General features: G+C 45.6%; 2 protein-coding genes across 7 annotated transcripts in view; both read right to left on the bottom strand.

Annotated features, from left to right (window-relative positions):
- Nucleotides 1–820: 820 nt before the first annotated feature.
- Nucleotides 821–7,796, bottom strand: LOC139749773 (uncharacterized). Of its 2 annotated transcripts, none has more exons than XM_071664002.1 (2): nt 7,677–7,796; nt 821–4,165 (listed from the first exon to the last, which is right to left on the bottom strand). In XM_071664002.1, the coding sequence occupies exon 2, from the start codon at nt 3,767–3,769 to the stop codon at nt 2,723–2,725; it is 1,047 nt and encodes a 348-aa protein (XP_071520103.1). In that variant the 5' UTR covers nt 3,770–4,165; nt 7,677–7,796; the 3' UTR covers nt 821–2,722. The 2 variants fall into 2 exon arrangements, with proteins under 2 accessions (XP_071520103.1, XP_071520104.1); XM_071664003.1 differs by lacking the exon at nt 7,677–7,796 and adding an exon at nt 7,102–7,198.
- A 4,943-nt stretch (nt 7,797–12,739) lies between these two features.
- Nucleotides 12,740–18,894, bottom strand: part of LOC139749777 (uncharacterized) — a 137,108-nt gene continuing 130,953 nt past the window's right edge. For 4 of the 5 annotated variants that reach the window (XM_071664009.1, XM_071664007.1, XM_071664008.1 and 1 more), the window contains one exon: nt 12,740–18,191. In XM_071664009.1, the coding sequence (XP_071520110.1) occupies nt 15,789–18,191 (2,403 nt within the window). In that variant the 3' untranslated portion in view covers nt 12,740–15,788. The remainder of the gene's footprint in view (nt 18,192–18,894) is intronic. The other variant, XR_011713035.1, reaches the window with a different exon arrangement.

Raw genomic sequence — 18,894 nt, forward strand, 5'->3', positions numbered from 1 at the left:
GCAATATTTTTTACTTTTTGCCTGCATTCATCTGGTTTGAAGACATTTTGAGTTACAAACAGCAAAATGTATGATGGTATGGAGTGTTCAAGTTTTGAATTATTTTTAGGAATGAGTTCTGAACAAGTAAGTTCTATCTCTTACACTAGTTAGCTGTATTATCTCCTTACACCTACTGCTGTACAGAACTTATAACTTTCTTTGACAATCTCTAATTTTGCAGCAACCTCTCATCCTCAAACTGAGATTTGGTGTAGGAGTGATATGCCACAAAGAGTGGTTTAAAGCTTCCCACACTGATAGTAGGGGACTGAAATAAAATGTTTTCTGTATTTGCTGCATTGCTCATGAAAGATGGATAATGGATGTGAGCAAATTAATTTGTTCTTTTGTCTGTTTGTGGCCACAAGTCTGTACATCATTTGACACATATTTTGAGTCAATTTTCATAGATATTCAGGCATATGCCTTATTTAATGTGTTCCCTCTTCAGTACTTTTTTCATCAAGGCCTTTTGTAGTGCCAATGATGCTCTTATCAACTCTTGCTATCTCGCACAGTTTTGAACATGAGCTATTTTCTCACACTTATTTTGCATAGGTGTCTACTATAGTATAGTAACTGTCAAGCCATCTCCAATTTAAGGGTCAGCTCTAGGTTCCCCAATCATAGTATCCCCAGCTTAAAAATGCTCAATCTTTTGTCATTTACTGTATTGCCTTGTTACCTTAATTTCACAATTCTCATCTGAAAAAAAGACCAAAAGAGCATGATCTGTAATTCTTTTCTTTATAATCTTTGGATCTAATTCAAACAACTCTTTGCAGTTTTGACTTTTATTAAAGTATCCTTATAAAAAAAGATAAGACAGACCCTCATATAAAGAAATAAACTGTATTGCTCTAAATCACTACTTTTCTTGCAAAATTACAATAATTACTAGCAGAAAATGCCCTTCATTTTAACAATCTATGTTGGCAACTTCATGCTACCTCAACGACATCCAAGTCACAGCCATCAATACTGTCTGCAACACGACCAATACTTGTACATATGCCCTGGCAAAAACAACTTTTTTTTACTTTTTGTTCCTTCAGGAGGTAAGAGTTACATAGTATGGAGTGAAACTTTGGAATTTTGATTATCAGCTTCCCTGATAACATTAGTCACCTTTAACATTTACTCCATGGTCAAATGTACACCAGTAGAGAACCTGTTTTTCAGTTTGTATCTGATCTCTTATCTCTGCCCCCTTTCTAAATAAAATGTATTCAGTAAACTCTCTTAACAGGAAAATTGTACCTGTAACTTCTGAGATAAGGTCAAAATGCTGATTATCATTCATATTTTGAACTGTTTACACACACACAGTGTTTCAAGCAGAATTGTTGAAGTTTGACACTGTGTTTCCTTAAGTTTAACTCATAATAACTGATAAATTGTGGTAATAAAAAGAGTATGGTTGAGAGAGCAGAAGAGGTTGTTTGGAAATGGTTTGGTCACATGGAGAGAATGAGTGAGGAAAGATTGACAAAGAGGATATATGTGTCAGAGGTGGAGGGAACGAGGAGAAGTGGGAGACTAAATTGGAGGTGGAAAGATGGAGTGAAAAAGATTTTGAGTGATTAGGGGCCTGAACATGCAGGAGGGTGAAAGGCGTGCAAGGAATAGAGTGAATAGGAACGATGTGGTATACCGGAGTCGACGTGCTGTCAATGGATTGAACCAGGGCATGTGAAGCGTCTTGGGTAAACCATGGAAAGTTTTGTGGGGCCTGGATGTGGAAAGGGAGCTGTGGTTTTGGTGCATTATACATGAAAGCTAAAGACTGAGTGTGAATGAATGTGGCCTTTGTTGTCTTTTCCTAGCGCTACCTCGTGCACATGCCGGGAGAGGGGGTTGTTATTTCATGTGTGGAGGGGTGGGGACGGGAATGAATAAGGGCAGACAGTATGAATTATGTACATGTGTATATATGTATATGTCGTGTGTGGATATATATGTATACGTTGAGATGTATAGGTATGTATATATGCGTGTGTGGACGTGTATGTAGATACATGTGTATGTGAGTGGGATGGGCCATTCTTTCATCTGTTTCCTTGTGCTACCTTGCTAACGCGGGAGACAGCGACAAAGTATAATAAATAAATGAAAAAAGAATTGTGGTGTGTGTGTGTTATGAGCCAATTTTAGGATACATCTCTGAGGTAAATGACAAGATAAACTTTATAAGGTTACAGCTATTCTATTTCTATTTCTGGCAGTTCTTGATTCAGTGAGTAGTGGTAATGCTGGATATGAAAAATTCTCAAAAACAGTCCTTCTCCTTACACTTGAGTATAAAGTCATCCCTCTTATTGTTTTATGCAGTAATCTACAATGCAAAAATCAACTTTTTTCACTATGAATTATATAAAAGGAATGATCATTTTACATAATGGACACAGTTTTCTTCATCAGTTTTTTCTCATTGACCCCCTGTGCTCATTTCCTGTAATCAGTTTTCCAGAGTTCTGAAAATCCTTTCCTAATCACAACACAAAGCTAACTTGTGTGCTTTCCTAAACAGTCCCTCAGTAGACATATACCTGTTATTTTCACATTTCAATCATTTCTTTGCTCATGTTGCTTCCATTATAGAGTTTCTTCCAAATTTGTGTGACTCACAGATATAGCAAACTCATGTAGAGGTACATTCCCATAAGCATTTTCTTTGTTACTATACCTGATTTCCAGAGGCAACAATCTTTTTTATGAGGCTACTAATTATCTGATGCTGTTTCTTAGAGTATCTGTTCAGAAATTTATCTTCAATGTTCACAAGTTCCCATGTGGTAATATCCAGTCGTTGTCCTTTCTTTCTTTCCCATTCACAAGCAACCATATCAATAAAGCTTTCTAGCAAGAAAGGTTCAGCCAGGTCCTCAGGTTCCAGATCAAGATTTGTAATATCAACTCCATATGGACAGCCCTTACGGAAATCACATACATCTCTCAACCATAAGTCTAATTTCCTTCGTTTCTCCTCAGGCGTATACAGATTACTCCATGCTTGGGGATGATGTGGTTCATTGTGTAAATGCAGATCTTTTGCAGTCCTCCACATTTCATGATAAATATCATGTACCCACTTTAGAGTGTAGCCAATGGCTTGACTGAAAGCAAACTTACTAAGGTCATGGCGTTCAATAATTTCAGAAGAAAGATTTGGGAAAAAGTCTTTTAATCTATCGTAACTTCTTTGAATCCACATTCGATGATTATTCACCTCATGAAAGTGTTCCTTCATGTTGAATCTATTCCATACCAGTTCTATTATGGCATCATCTTGGTTTTCTATAAACCAATCCCAATCATCTTCACTTTTCTTCTCATCAGTCTCTAGAACATAAACCCACTTGAGGAGATTCTCTTTCAGGTACTGTTCTTCAACAGCCTTTTGTAACACTAGTTTTTCTGCATGCTGTCGCATTTTGTGAGACCATAGCTCCATAATTAATCTTGCTATAGCAATCGGGATTCCTGCCTTTTCTGCCTTATTTATTCTTTTTTTTATAATTTCTTCACTTTCAACCTTCATATCGGAACCACCCCTCTGGGTGCTTCCGTTTCTTCTTTCATATCTATGTTGACGTCCTTTAAGTCGTTCTTCCTCTGAGGCTTTGGCTGTTGCAATGAGCCACGATCCAGCTTCCTGTAAATTCTCTGGTAATGTACGTAAGATTAAATCTTGAGTACTTGATTCCATTTCTTTATGGTCAATCATTTAAACGAGATCCTTTGCTCTCAGGATCCTCAAGCTCTAAAATCTAATGGGAGAGATCCTTAGCTCTCAGGATCCCTCTAGTTCTAAAACCTAATGGAGAGATCTTTAGCTCTCAGGATCCTTTTATTCTAAAATCTAATGGAGAAAAGATCCTTAGCTCTCAGGATCCTCTAGTTCTAAAATCTAATGGAGAGATCCTTGGCTCTCAGGATCCTCTAGTTCTAATTTCTAATGTGAGTAGCCCCTGACTGTTAGGATCCTCAAAATCTAAAAGAAAAAAAAAAGTGAAGATCCTTGGCTCTCAGGACCCCACTAAATACAAACGAAAGATGAAAGAATCTTTGGCACTCCGTATCTGCTGTTTGGTTGGTTAGATTCTTACTGGAAGGGTTTCATCTGCAATGGAAAAGTCTGTGTTAGATTGTATCGTGATGCAGAAATTTAAGCAACAAGAAAATTCAGTTTGATTACGTGAAACTTGACATTTTAGTTCTTTACAGAAGTAACCTTATTGTTTAAAAGTAACAATTATATGTTTACATACTATTAAAGGCTCTAAGTTATCTTTCTGTTGATACCAACAGAGATTGATTATAGAATGGGATAACAAGAATGAATTTGTAATAGGCTTAAGTTACATCATCTTGGATTTAGCTATAAGCATATTATCACCATCCAAGACTTAGCTATAAGCGTATCATCATCACCATCCAGAACTTAGCTATACTTGTATCACCATCACCATCCAGGATTTGGCTATAAGTGCATCACCCTCACAATCTAGGACTTAGCTATAAGTGTATCATTGTCACCATCCAGGACTTAGCTATACGTGTATCATCATCATCCAGCACTTGGCTATAAATGTATCATCATCACCATCCAGTACTTAGCTATAAATGTATCATCATCACCATCCAGGACTTAGCCATAAGTGTATCATCATCACCATCCAGTACTTAGCTAAAAATGTATCATCATCACCATCCAGTACTTAGCTATAAGTGTATCATAAAAGAAAAGTTGAGAAATCTAAAAATCTTGGAAAAAGTGACGTGAGTACAGTATTCTCCATGGGTGGTAGTTAAGCCTTAGTATACTCTTGGACCCTGTGGGATTTCTCCTGCCTTTAGAGCAGCCCTTGTATGGAACAGTACTTTCTACCAGAACCCCTTCTTTCCCAGTCTGCCTACTGCCCTGGGTATGTCTGTCACTACTATCCACAGCCCAATTCTAGCTCACTGCAGTAAAATGCACAATTAAGAATGTTGCTTTGAATCATTTTTCTTTCATCTGCTCAGTGGTTTTTAAAGGCGATGTTACATATTAAGAAGTTTTACACTTTTTTTTTTTTTTTTTTGCAAATTGTATGGTTTCTTTATCTTCATAAGACTATTGGTGGCTCCTCATTGACGTTGTCACTGGGAATGGCTGTGGGTTACGCCAGCCATACCGTGCAGTAATAGTTATTATGAATTGTATTATTATTTTTTTTTCATTCTGGATAGTCGTTTCCCGCATGTACGAGATAGCGCCAGGAACAGACGAAGAAAAGCCGCATTCGCTCACTATCATTCTTTAGCTGTCGTGTGTAATGCACCTAAACCACAGTTCCCTATCCACACATCCAGGCCCCACAAACTGTAATCTATATTCATTCTTTGCATCCATTCTGTCTAATCTAGTTTTGAAAAGAACACTGCATGAGAGTATATTAGTATATATGCATATATATGAGTATATATACAGATTTAACTGATTTTTAATGCGAACATTTTACAGAATGTATCATGTAGTTAGTCTTTGCATGGACATGTAGAAAGTGATGTAAATGTTACATAAATGAAGACGCTGTATAAGGTATATAGGTATATTTGGCATTAGAAATGACAGTATCATCATTGGCCAGTCTATTTGTAAGCCCTTTATTAACCAAGCAACGAGAGTACATTGATTGTCATTTCCTTCACTCCATTAAGATACATGGTACCTAATCACCCAGAAATTTGACCCGCTACTGCATGTCGCTTATTTCACTTGACACCGTGTGTGTTTTTAAACGCTAAACCGTAACCTATCTAGTCGTTTTGAGTCAGTATAAGGTATTATCATACTTAGCTTTCAAAATATGCAGCAGTTGGCTTCTTTCGTTGCAAATTGTCATTTGTCTAATTCCCCCTTGCCTTGTGGTACCCCGCATCGTATTATTACCTTCTCCAATCATTGTCTTGGTAACTTATTTCGCCTTCCTGATGTCTTATTGTGATTAATAAGAGCTACTTCCACAATAAGTATCGCATTTCCTCATGCAGTCCAAGTGGTCATTACAAAACTAAATTTCACTGAAGTGCGTCTAGTTTGAATCAGACTTGATCACAACAAGGACCTTGAATCACCTAGGGATATGGTAGTTTGAATCACATCAGAGCCCCAACAAGGCCCTTGAATCACCCAGGGATGACAGTTTGAATCACATCAGAGCCCCAACAAGGCCCTTGAAGTTTGAATCACATCAGAGCCCCAACAAGGCCCCTAAATCACCCAGGGATGGTAGTTGACGACTACAATAAACTGTAGGCTTAGGTTCAGCCTTCACCGAACATGGCCACCTGGATCTGATGGTGATGGTGATGATAAAATCAATTCGACAACCGAACCAAACTCGATTCATTATTTTCTTTTGTCTTGATCATTGTGCTGACCACGGGTAGACAGCAACACAAAGACATGAATAATGTAATGAACGGAAACCACGACCATGTCACGGGACCCTCGAACAGGATGTGGTGCTACGTTGGCGAAAATTGTGGCCATGGCGGGAATTAACATGACCAGGAGGTAGGGGGAAGGGGTATGTATTGCCAACGCTTTTTTTCGGGGGTGTCCTAACTCATAAATTACTCCCCAGTTCTCTCATAATATCCAGTTCTCTCATAATTTACTTCTGAGCTTCACAAAGCAGTCAGTATCTACGTCCTTCCTTCCCCTCAGGACGTACCACATGTGGGTCTGGTTTCTTACCAATGGAGAAAAATCCTCAAATTTCGGCATATTGTTTTGTAAAATTATGACATCGTGATTTTCTTTCTCCTAAACGCTATAATTAAGTATAATTACCGGAAAACAGTCCCCGATGGCTTTCTTTGGTCTTTTCAACCCTCTGGTGTCATGTATAATTCGTAGAACAAAATGAAATACAAAAAAAGAAATGTTCTTATATCGTATTTCTTAAATATTGTGAGTATGATACATTTAATGCTTCACTCGATCAGTACAATAGCTCATGAATATATATTTACTCAATAATAACGTCAGTGTAGATGATTACTCACAATAGATCACGAAAGACTATTGAAATAAGTCTCACAAAATGGTTCACTCGCCTGGACTCTACATGTAAGCGAACCCCGCGAGGGGCCAGGCCACTCTAGCCTGACACACATTATCATATAGTGATAACCCCCGGTACTTAACACACACGACCTCCTGAAGTACTTACAAGTTTAAGTGAGTGATAATGTGTTTGTCTGTAACGTTCTCAGAATCGGGTACACCACCACCACCCTCCCCACTTCCTCTATCCTTCAAGTCTAACATGATGCAACTCCGTTTTCTTTTCCTACATGTTATTACGACTTTATAACTTTGTAATCTACTGCATCTATATAGTTCTTGTTAGAGTTACTACGAGTGAAAAATAATTGTTTGAATGACTCGTGCCTTTGTCTTTAACAGCGTGGTAGCCGCTTAACCAACTGATAACAAGATAAAAGTTTATATTCAATATTAACGACCATTATACACACACACTCCTCTACATTAGTCCTTCGTTACTGACTCATTATTTGCCTTTGAGCTTACAATCATGCACATAAGAATATAAACTATGAGAAACATCTACACTCACAAAATCCCAGCTCTGGGTCAGGAAAATGGCGAGGGGAGGCGTTGTAACGTAGGTACAATCGATATGTGGGCACTGGTGGGCCTCGGTTTCCTCAACTCATTTAAGTAACCCCTACTATACAGAGTTGCCACATTTTCTCAGGTTTCTCAGAAAGCGTCGAGTGGTTAGAAACTAAATACGTTCGTATAACTTACGTTCGTCTCAAGTTTTTAGAATATGTGTTGTCGTAGATTTTATTTTAAGTTGTTTTGTGGTGGACGCTTTAACGTTTTCCGTTGGTGCCTTGTTTAAATTGTTTTTCCCCTAACTTTGATCATTATATATATATATATATATATATATATATATATATATATATATATATATATATATATATATATATATATATATATATCCTCCCCTCTCGTTTTTTTTTTTTAATTTTCCAAAAGAAGGAACAGAGTGGGGCCACCTGAGGATATTCCAAAAAAGGCCCAGTCCTCTGTTCTTAACGCTACCTCGCTAACGCGGAAAATGGCGAATATTTTTTTTCTTTTTTTTTTTTTTCCAAAAGAAGGAACAGAGAAGGGGGCCAGGTGATGATATTCCCTCAAAGGCCCATTCCTCTGTTCTTAACGCTACCTCGCTAATGCGGGAAATGGCGAATAGTATGAATATATATATATATATATATATATATATATATATATATATATATATATATATATATATATATATATATGATTTTATCATTATTTCTATTATTGTTATTGCTATTATTATTATTATTATTATTATTATTATTATTATTATTATTATTATTATTATTATTATTACCTGTTTGTACTGTTGAGGGAGAGGGTTTTGCATTCCCGTTTAGCTTTCGCGAACAAGACCTTTTTTGATCAGTCTTTCAAGCGTTTCGCCAAGTATAGTTCTCCACAAATCCTCAGCCCAGTTGTACAACCATCACCAGGATCTTAAGCCATATATATAGGTCGTGACCTTTTAGTATATTGTGTTTATATCTTTTGTGGGGCGTTCCACTGCACCCCGAGACGGTCTCCCCATTCCATGTCACTTGTGCTGGAACGATATAGTGTCTTCCCACCATTAAAAAGAAAAAACACTTTTGAATTTGTTCCGTTCATTTCGTCATATATCCCTACACCACCATCCTATACAAGTTTTCCCTCTGGATCCCTTATAGGCCTAAGTAGCTGCTTTGTGTAACAGTAAACAGTTTACTCTTGATGAATGTACTGAGAAGTCTTGGATCTTCTCCAGTCATACACACAATATTCTTTTCAACGTTCCTCTGTTCTCATAATGCTGTACTCGTTCCTCTGTTCCTGTTTTTTTTTTATATAATTTTCCAAAAGAAGGAACAGAGAAGGGGGCCAGGTGAGGATATTCCCTCAAAGGTCCAGTTCCTCTGTTCTTAACGCTACCTCGCTAACGCGGGAAATGGCGAAAAGTATAAAAGAAAAAGAAAATATATATATATATATATATATATATATATATATATATATATATATATATATATATATATATATTTGTGAGTGTGTGGTTTTGTGTGTGTGTGTGTGTGTGTGTGTGTCAAACGTTTTGTTACATTCGGGGTGTGTGCGTAACTTACTGGCTTCGTGGAATCGAGAGATACGTATTTACGTTCGAAACCCACTACAAACACACACACAGTCATACGCTCTGAATTCCAACACCGACATTAATATTTTTGTGTTATGAATAATGTGTGTGTGTGTGTGTGTGTGTGTGTGTGTGTGATTCACATGACGTCAAGGGACAGGAAATACAGGAGGAGATAAGAGTACGCGACTATTAATGCTTCCAGCTGTAACTAACCCCGCCCCCTCCTCCTCCTCCTCCCCTCCCCTCTCCTCCTCCTCCTCCTCCTCCCCTCCCCTCTCCTCCTCCGCCTCCTCCCTCCCCTCTCCTCCTCCACCTCCGCCTCCTCCCTCCCCTCTCCTCCTCCACCTCCTCCTCCGCCTCCTCCCTCCCCTCTCCTCCTCCTCCTCCTCCCTCCCCCTCCTCCCCCCCCTCCTCCTCCTCCTCCTCCTCCCTCCCCTCTCCTCCTCCTCCTCCGCCTCCTCCCTCCCCTCTCCTCCTCCTCCTCCTCCCTCCCCCTCCTCCCCCCCCTCCTCCTCCTCCTCCTCCTCCCTCCCCTCTCCTCCTCCTCCTCCGCCTCCTCCCCCCCCCTCCTCCTCCTCCTCCTCCTCCCTCCCCTCTCCTCCTCCTCCTCCGCCTCCTCCCTCCCCTCTCCTCCTCCGCCTCCTCCTCCCCCTCCTCTCCCCCTCCTCCTCCTCTTGGTGGCGCCATCGCCATGGTCTCCCAATACACACCAGCAGCTGTTGATGTCCCATCCTTGTCCCACGACACACACACACATGACCTGCCACTTGAAGCAGCGCAGGCGGGGGAGGAAAGCTGTTAGAACGCGGACATGACAGTACTGCTCACGAATACTACTTATTCGTCTGTATTCGTGTGGTGACCAAGACAGATAGATGGACGAAGACTTAGCCTTCCTTCCTGAAGGAGTTAACGTTAAGACCGAGCAGAAGTGGCCACAGGAGGTGAGATGGTTGGTACCCAACCCAGACCAGAGGCGATCCATTATCACGATCGACATTTGGACGACTATATGGCAAACCACGTCAAGATGACGTGGTTGCCTGGAGTAGGCAAACACCACGTCAAGATGACGTAGTTGCCTGCAGTAGGCAAACAATCCTCTGAGGTGATATACGGAACCGAACTGAACTAATGAATTGAAGGAAACCACAGTCACTGGTAGGGGCGTGCGGGGGGCGGCGGGCGGGCGTGCGTGGCGTGCGGGGAGCGGGTGTGCGGGACAGCGGCGTTGTCACTTCGAGTCCTGGTCGAATTTGGAAAAGTATCGATACCCTGAGTAGTTCGAAGATCGCCCGGGAAGACCTTGGTTGCCGTGACAGAAAACGTGATGTGGACATAACTTCATGACTGGGCTCAGTGGTACGCCATGTACCAATATGTGTGTGTGTGTGTGTGTGTATGTGTGTGTGTGTATGACCGCACCTGAGTTGATATATTCAATCTCAGTTTCAGATAAGATATAACCTGGGGTCTGAAAAAATAAAGATAGAGCACTCGTGACACCCCAGCCTCGAAGAAAACGGATGATAGGAGACGCCAAGCGACAGTGTGTGTGTGTGTGTGTGTGTGTGTGTGTGTGTCACCGGGGGGGGGGGTTAAGTTATCAACAGCAAAACAATAGCTTAAGAAACAAACATGTCTTAGGGGAAGTATGGAATCCACCGATGCTGTGTGTGGGAAAACGTGTTCCAATCTCATCGGGCGACGACGCCACTGCTGGTGGTGGTGGTGACGAAGCCCCTGGGAGAAATAGGGGGGGGTGGGATCCAGAGGCGTCGTGGAAATCGCGAAAGTGCCTCCTCCATCACCTGGGGTTGAAAGTGCCTCCTCCATCACCTGGGGTTGAAAGTGCCTCCTCCATCACCTGGGGTTGAAAGTGCCTCCTCCATCACCTGGGGTTGAAAGTGCCTCCTCCATCACCTGGGGTTGTTGTTGTTGTTTTGGCAGAAGACTGGAGGGTAGGGTATTATAGCCGTGTGGGGAAGATATAAATCAAACCTTATTTTTTTTTTCCTTTTTCCCTAATACATTTATCAAGGATCTACAATACCGCTTTTATCTTACATAATAGACACAGTCTTTACACTTGCAGACGCACTGTAACCTTCTGTGTCGCTTGTATTGTTATAGACACATAAAGTCTTTTGATTCTGTAAGACCTTACTATTGGATCCCTTTTTAAAAGCTGTGTTGACTAGGATGTCGCTTACGGCTTGTCAGGAGGGATGTACTTAGCATTGGACATCAGTTCGAAGGAGTGTGATCCCGCTTTAGTAAGAAGAGCAGACTTCACTCAGCCTCTCTCTCTCTCTCTCTCTCTCTCTCTCTCTCTCTCTCTCTCTCTCTCTCTCTCTCTCTCTCTCTCTCTCTCTCTGTAGTGCCTTCTCTCGTCTCAGGGAACATCCTCCTCCACGTGTTCCTCCCATCCAGGTATTTTGTCTGTGCTCAGGGGCATATATATATGATTATTACACGAAAGTGCACTTGGGAACTTATCGTGTTTCATTTCCCTGTGGACTCATAGGAATATATATATATATATATATATATATATATATATATATATATATATATATATATATATATATATATATATATATATATATATATATGTCTATCTATCTATCTATCTATCTATCCTGCTTCTTAGAATCGAATGCCAGGCATCTAGACATGAAGACCGTAAGTGTTGTTGTTGTTGTTCTTGTTGTTGTGTGTGGAAGTTTTATAGACGTTTATATACATCGGCAGGAGTCTGTACGTGGGGGAAGTGTTCGCTTTTTCAAGGCGTTATCCCTGCGTGTTGAACGTCTGATGGGATGGTGTGTGTTCTTAGGCCGTACCTTCGTGCTCCAGGGCCGTACCTTCGTGCTCCAGGGCCGTACCTTCGTGCTCCAGGGCCGTACCTTCGTGCTCTAGGGTCGTCGTGTTCCAGGGTCGTACCTTCGTGCTCCAGGGCCGTACCTTCGTGCTCTAGGGTCGTCGTGCTCCAGGGCCGTACCCTCGTGCTCCAGGGCCGTACCTTCGTGCTCTAGGGCCGTACCCTCGTGTTCTACACTCCCACATACCCACTGAGGACAATTGTAACTCACACAACCATTCGTATCCTTACTTTATTGTACACAAATAACTGAACAAAGGTCTTTGATACAGTACAAGTAAATGGCTTGTGGGGTGTGGGGGTGAGACAAAATGATTATATACTGTCATTATGGAAGTGACGCGTTGTAATTGTGGGGTGGGGTGGTGAGGGGAGAGTGAATGAGGGGGGTTTTTGCGTCTAAAGAACCCATTCCCCTCACCCCCCTTCCTTCCTTCCTTTCTCCCCCCCCCCTTCCTTCCTTTCCCCCCTCCACCCCTTCCTCCCCTCCACACCCACCAATCGAATGATGTCATGCAGTTGTCCATGATGAATATGAGAGAGAGAGAGAGAGAGAGAGAGAGAGAGAGAGAGAGAGAGAGAGAGAGAGAGAGAGAGAGAGAATATTTTGAGACTTTCTTCTCAACCGCGACCTTAAGGGGCAAACTTCCAGGCTTGAAGTACCAGGGAGTGGCCCTTACTGACACCACCTCCCCCTCACCCCAAGGGTTAAGGGTGGGTGACTGACCCTCCCCCCCCCCCCAGGTCGTATCAACAGTGCCAGGCCCTTACATATACACGTTCGGGTCATGTCTCATTCCCGCGCCACACGCTCAAAACACGTTCCGACCTTGTCTGTTTCCTGTTTTGTCCTTCAGGGGGTTTTGGGTGTGGGGGTCAAATAGCACTGTCTTGACCACTGCTGTAGGTTATTACTTACACGGGCCATCACGGCATCAAACATCGTGGGATTACCGACCTTGTAACATCGTTTATGGCTTAGCGTAAAAAAAATACATTAGCCTCTACCCGTTTTCTTTAACTAATTTTGGCTTTCTCAGTTCACGCCCCCCCTTCTTTCTTCTAAGTGGTTCTCCAGCCACTGAGTTAGTCTGGACGGTGGAGGACGAAGGTACGACCCTTGAGTATGATGGCTTAGGTCGTGCTCTAGGGTCGTACCGTCGTGCTCTAGGGCCGTACCGTCGTGCTCAAGGGTCGTACCGTCGTGCTATAGGGTCGTACCGTCGTGCTCAAGGATCGTACCATCGTGCTCTAGGATCGTACCGTCGTGCTATAGGGTCGTACCGTCGTGCTCAAGGGTCGTACCGTCGTGTTCAAGGGTCGTACCGTCGTGCTCAAGGGTCGTACCGTCGTGTTGAGAGGGTCGTACTGTCGTGTTGAAAGGGTCGTACCGTCGTGCTCTAGGGTCGTACCGTCGTGCTATAGGGTCGTACCGTCGTGCTATAGGGTCGTACCGTCGTGCTCAAGGATCGTACCGTCGTGCTCTAGGATCGTACCGTCGTGCTATAGGGTCGTACCGTCGTGCTCAAGGATCGTACCGTCGTGCTCTAGGATCGTACCGTCGTGCTATAGGGTCGTACCGTCGTGCTCAAGGGTTGTACCGTCGTGCTCAAGGATCGTACCGTCGTGCTCAAGGGTCGTACCGTCGTGTTGAGAGGGTCGTACTGTCGTGTTGAAAGGGTCGTACCGTCGTGCTCATAAGGTTGAGATCTGGAAGACTTACAACTCGTCAGAGGCGTCTTGTTGACCTTTGACCTATGCCTGAGATGCCTCGACTTCGAAGTGACCTTTGACCTTTCAAAGTTGCCTAGGTGCTTTGACCTGTGTCCGAGGTACCGTGACCTGTATTGACCTGTGTATGTAATGCTTTGACCTGTGTCTTGACCTTTGACGTGTGTCCGAGGTACCGTGACCTGTATTGACCTGTGTCTGAAGTGCTTAGACCTGTGTTCTTGACCTTTGACCTATGTCCCATGCCTTAACCTGTCTTGACCTATGTCTGGAAATACCTTGACCTTTGACCTATTTCTGAGATGCCTTGACCCGCGTCTTCGGATGAGTTTTACAACATCTCCCTCGATGTATATAGATGTATATAGATGTATATAGAAAATGGAAAGGAATTTTACGGTGAGACAAAAATAGATTTTTTTTTTGTCTTGTCTTTTTCTGTTGTTAACGATCCATGGCCAAATTAGCGAACCATGGCCAAATTAGCGAACCATGGCCAAATTAACGAACCATGGCCAAATTAACGAACCATAGCCAAATTAACGAACCATGGCCAAATTAACGAACCATGGCCAAATTAGCGAACCATGGCCAAATTAGCGAACCATGGCCAAATTAACGAACCATGGCCAAATTAACGAACCATAGCCAAATCAACGAACCATGGCCAAATTAATGAACCATGGCCAAATTAACGAACCATGGCCAAATTAACGAATCATGGCCAAATTAACGAACCATGGCCAAATTAACGAACCATGGCCAAATTAACGAACCATGGCCAAATTAAGTAACCATAGCCAAATTAACGAACCATGGCCAAATTAAATAACCATGGCCAAATTAACGAACCATGGCCAATTTTGTTTTGATATTGTGTTGTTCGAATATAATCATCAAAAGGAAACCAGAGACCCAGCTGTGGGACACCCAAAATATTTCATGTTCAATGTGTTGTATATGAAAATGATATGGACAGAGGATTGAGTGAACAGAAATGAATAAAAAAATCCTTTCGATGGGTAATGAAAAATTTTTAGACACATTTATTATAACATCTTCGTCTGAGCCGTTCTGACAACACATGAAAAATCAGGTCTTTTATCGAAGTCTTCAGTAATGTGGGTTGCAGGTGCTGCCGGGTTACCGAAGATGAAGTGTGTTGCAAGTGCTGCCAGGTTAACGAGGATGAAGTGTGTTGCAGGTGCTGCCATGTTCCCGAGGATGAAGTGTGTTGCAGGTGTTGCCAGGCTTCCCCATGGTGATGTCTTGCAGGGGCCAGCCAAGCCTGTGGTGAGGTGTGTTTCAGGGACCGCTAGGCTACCGAAAGTGAACTGCGTGTTGCAGGGATAGCCAGACCTTCCATGGTGAAGTTTGGTGCAATGGACAGTCAGGAAACTAAAGGTGGAGTGTGTTGCGAGGACCGTCGGGGTCAACCAAAATTTGTCACGGGGTCAATCGGGCCGCCTAAGTCAAACGTGTTGCGGGGACTGTCGGAACACACTGATGTGCGTTGCGGGGACAGCCAGACCACCAAGAAGTGAGTTGCGGGGACAGTCGTGGTGGGGGTCGTCCCTCAAGGCCAGGAGTGTCTTGTGACTGTGGACCGCCAGTCATAACGTATGGCTGTTTAACGATCTCGTCCTCTCGCGTGACCCAGTCAGGACCGGGAGGGACGGGCGAGTGGACGACCTTAAATATATATATACCAAAGTCCTGAGTATTTTCCCCTCAAGTGTCTTAGAGGAACTCCAGCGACCGAGTCCGTCCGACGTGATGGACTCCAAACTCGAAGTCCCCCCGGGCGCCGTACGTCCGCCCGGAGCAACAAGGAAACTTCACCAACCGTCGCCGCTGTTGGCTCAGTTGGGCGAGTCCGTGAGCGCAGGCGCGGCGATGGCGCGGGCTTCCCCGGGCTTGTTCTTGCGCCTGATGCCGGGCGTGGCCACCCGCGTCCCCTTCTTGGTCGAGGGCGTCTTCTGGAGGAGGAGCGGCGGCGGCTGCTCGTGCGAGGCCTCGCCCGAGCCGCCGCCGCTCGTGCCCACCTCGGGACTGGTGCTGCTGCTGCTGAGGCTGGAGGCCGAGGTACTCGGCGAGGCCCCTGGGGCCTTGGCCATCACGGGGACGGGCTTGTCGTAGGCCGAGGTCTGCTTCAGCACGCCCTTCAGGGGCTTGTCGTAGGTCTTGTCGCCGGCGTCGCTGGCGGGGCCGAAGAAAGCGTTCGTCACGCTCTCCTTCTTCACGGACTTCTTGCGTTTGATCGTCCCGGTGTTCTCGCTCTGCTCGTACACCGTGCCCGTGTCCGAGCCTGAGGTCGTGGACGACTGCTGTCGGATGGCCATCGTGTGCGTGGCGGCGGGTGGAGGGACCGCCGTGATCGCCGTTCGCGGGGCGGCGGCTGCGGCAGAGCATCGGCTGGAACTGGAAGCCCCGACGAATGCCGGCGCCGTGGCGGTAGCCAGGGCCGTCTGCGCCGCGGCTGTCACCACTGCCGCCGCGTTGGGCGCGGGCGTGGACGACACGCTGCCCTCGTAGGCTGGACGGCGTCGCCCTGGGTCTGGCTGAGGTACGCCGTCAGCCGGGGCGTAATGACTACTCGTCATCTTACCGAAGGTGGCGAGGGTTCCGCGGGGCGCCCGAGGCTCGCCATAAGACCCGAAGGTCTTTGCAGCGTCTGGAGGCTGCTGCGGGGTGGTGGGGGCCTGAGGGCAAGACGGAACACTGCCGTCTTTGTAAATATAAGTCGGCTCGTAGGGCGAGTACCCACCGTACGTCGCTCCACCTCCCTGGCGGGTGTAGTCCGTCGCAGGCCGCCCATAATCCACGGGAAGACCCGGCCGTCCGTACTCCCCCGCAGGGCCGGAGCGGACGTAGTCTGCCGTGGCGCCAGTGTGGACGTAATCCGCAGTCCCGTCGCTCTTTCGAGACCGCGTTCTACTGACTGTAGCGGTGGCTGCGGGCACCCCGTACATGGAGGCTGGGGGCACTGGCTCGCCACCCATCACGTAGATATTCTCCACACCGCTGAGGTCGCAGGAATCTGTCGAGGCGTCTCTCCTGTGGTTACTCTTCTTGCGGTAGACAACCTGGATCTTCTCCTCCAGTTCTTGTATGTCCCGGGCAGTGAGGGACGTCGATCGGGGAGGAGGCGGCGGCCTCATCTTCGGCAAGGTCGCAGCGTGGACGCCCTCGGGTCGGTCCGGCAGTACCTTCGGGTAGTTGAGTTTCTGCATGGCCACCAGCGTCTGCTGCCGGTCGGCGGGTCCTCGCAGGTCGTCCCGGCCCTCGGGGTCGTCCCGCTCCATCGTCATCGTCATCTCGGGGGTTATGCCCCAGCCGTACTCCGCTGTGGGCAGGCTCTGGCAACTGGCGTTCTTCTTCAGGGGCTTCTCCGACGACGTGCTCTTCATGGACGAACGAGAACTCGTGCTCTTGAGCGAGACGTGAGAGGCGTTGCTCTTGATCGAGGCCTTGGACGAGATGGAGGTGGTGCTCTTGGTGACGGCCTTGGGCGGGAGGCCGGCGCCCAGCGTGTTGAACTTGACCGTGGGGTTCTTGCGGTGTGGGGACCTGGACGAGGAGGAAGAGGAGGTGGAGGAAGGGCCGCCGGCCGCAGCCACCGCCCCCTCCTCAGCGTGGACGACGACGTCTGCCGTCCTGCCGATCTCGCTGTATATGGAATTCTCGCTCTTGTGCCGCTTGTGTCCGCTCTTGACGCTCTTGTTGCTCTTCAGGGAGCCGCCCTTGGGCGTCTCGGCGGCATCCTGGGCCGACTGGGAGTGCTTCCTCCTCACCGACGACTCCCTAGAGACGGCGGAGGTGCGGGACACGGCGTCGGAGTGGATCTCGTCACTCAGCTCGTAGTCACTCCGGCTGCCCTTCTTCTTGGGCGACTTCTCTCTGGCGGTCCTCGTCGAGGACGCCTCGGACATCCGCTCCTCGTGGTCCTCGGCCTTCCGCGGGCGGAGGTTCCTCCTCAGCAACCTCGACTGATGGCGGATCTTGTCCCTCTGGTAGTAGACGCCGCCCATGGCGCAGCAGTTGACGAAGAGGATGAAGATGCCCACCAAGATGACGATGCTGATGGGCGTCCCAGCAGCAGCCGGGGGAGCGGACGTGGGCGGCGGCGCGGGCGTGGCGAGGGGCACCGCCGTCTTGTGCTCGAAGGGATGCGTAACCTGGTAGTGGTTTGGCTTGGTGGGCTGGGCCTCCTCGATGTAAGTTGGGGGTGGGTCCGTGTAGGGAATGATCATCGGAGGTTTATACTGTTGGCACAGACGGGGGAAGAAGGATGTAAGTAGACCGTAATTATACATGATCCTGGAGGAGTCCTTAAGGGTGAACAGTAGTTACCTCAAGTGTTCCATACAGGAAGAAAACAATATGATATCAATAATTCTTTCAAGTCTACTAGTGATATTTCAAGGTATAGATTCACAGAGAAAGTATCATTTAAGTTAAATATATGTGGATATTGACGGGTAATACTCTACATCTCTGGTCACATATAGGTGTGGGAATTTTGTATATATATATATATATATATATATATATATATATATATATATATATATATATATATATATATATATATATATATATATATATATTCATTAGTCTGGATCACGTTGGGAAATTTGTTATTAACCTCACAATCTGACGAGGGTGAGGATAGGGGCTGACTTGACCTCACAAGTGACACTACAAATGAGGCTACTGGAGGAGCAGGGATGGTGGCGGAGGGTGTGGTTGGGGTGCTGTGGGGAGGGAGGTCACCAGGGTGATGGTGTGGGGGTCGTAGGTAGGGCTAGGTACTTACAGTAGGTACCAGGGTGATGGTGTGGGGGTCGTAGGTAGGGCTAGGTACTTACAGTAGGTACCAGGGTGATGGTGTGGGGGTCGTAGGTAGGGCTAGGTACTTACAGTAGGTACCAGGGTGATGGTGTGGGGGTCGTAGGTAGGGCAAGG

This window comes from Panulirus ornatus, chromosome 8 (genome assembly GCF_036320965.1).
Source record: "Panulirus ornatus isolate Po-2019 chromosome 8, ASM3632096v1, whole genome shotgun sequence".
NCBI classification, from domain to species: domain Eukaryota; kingdom Metazoa; phylum Arthropoda; class Malacostraca; order Decapoda; family Palinuridae; genus Panulirus; species Panulirus ornatus.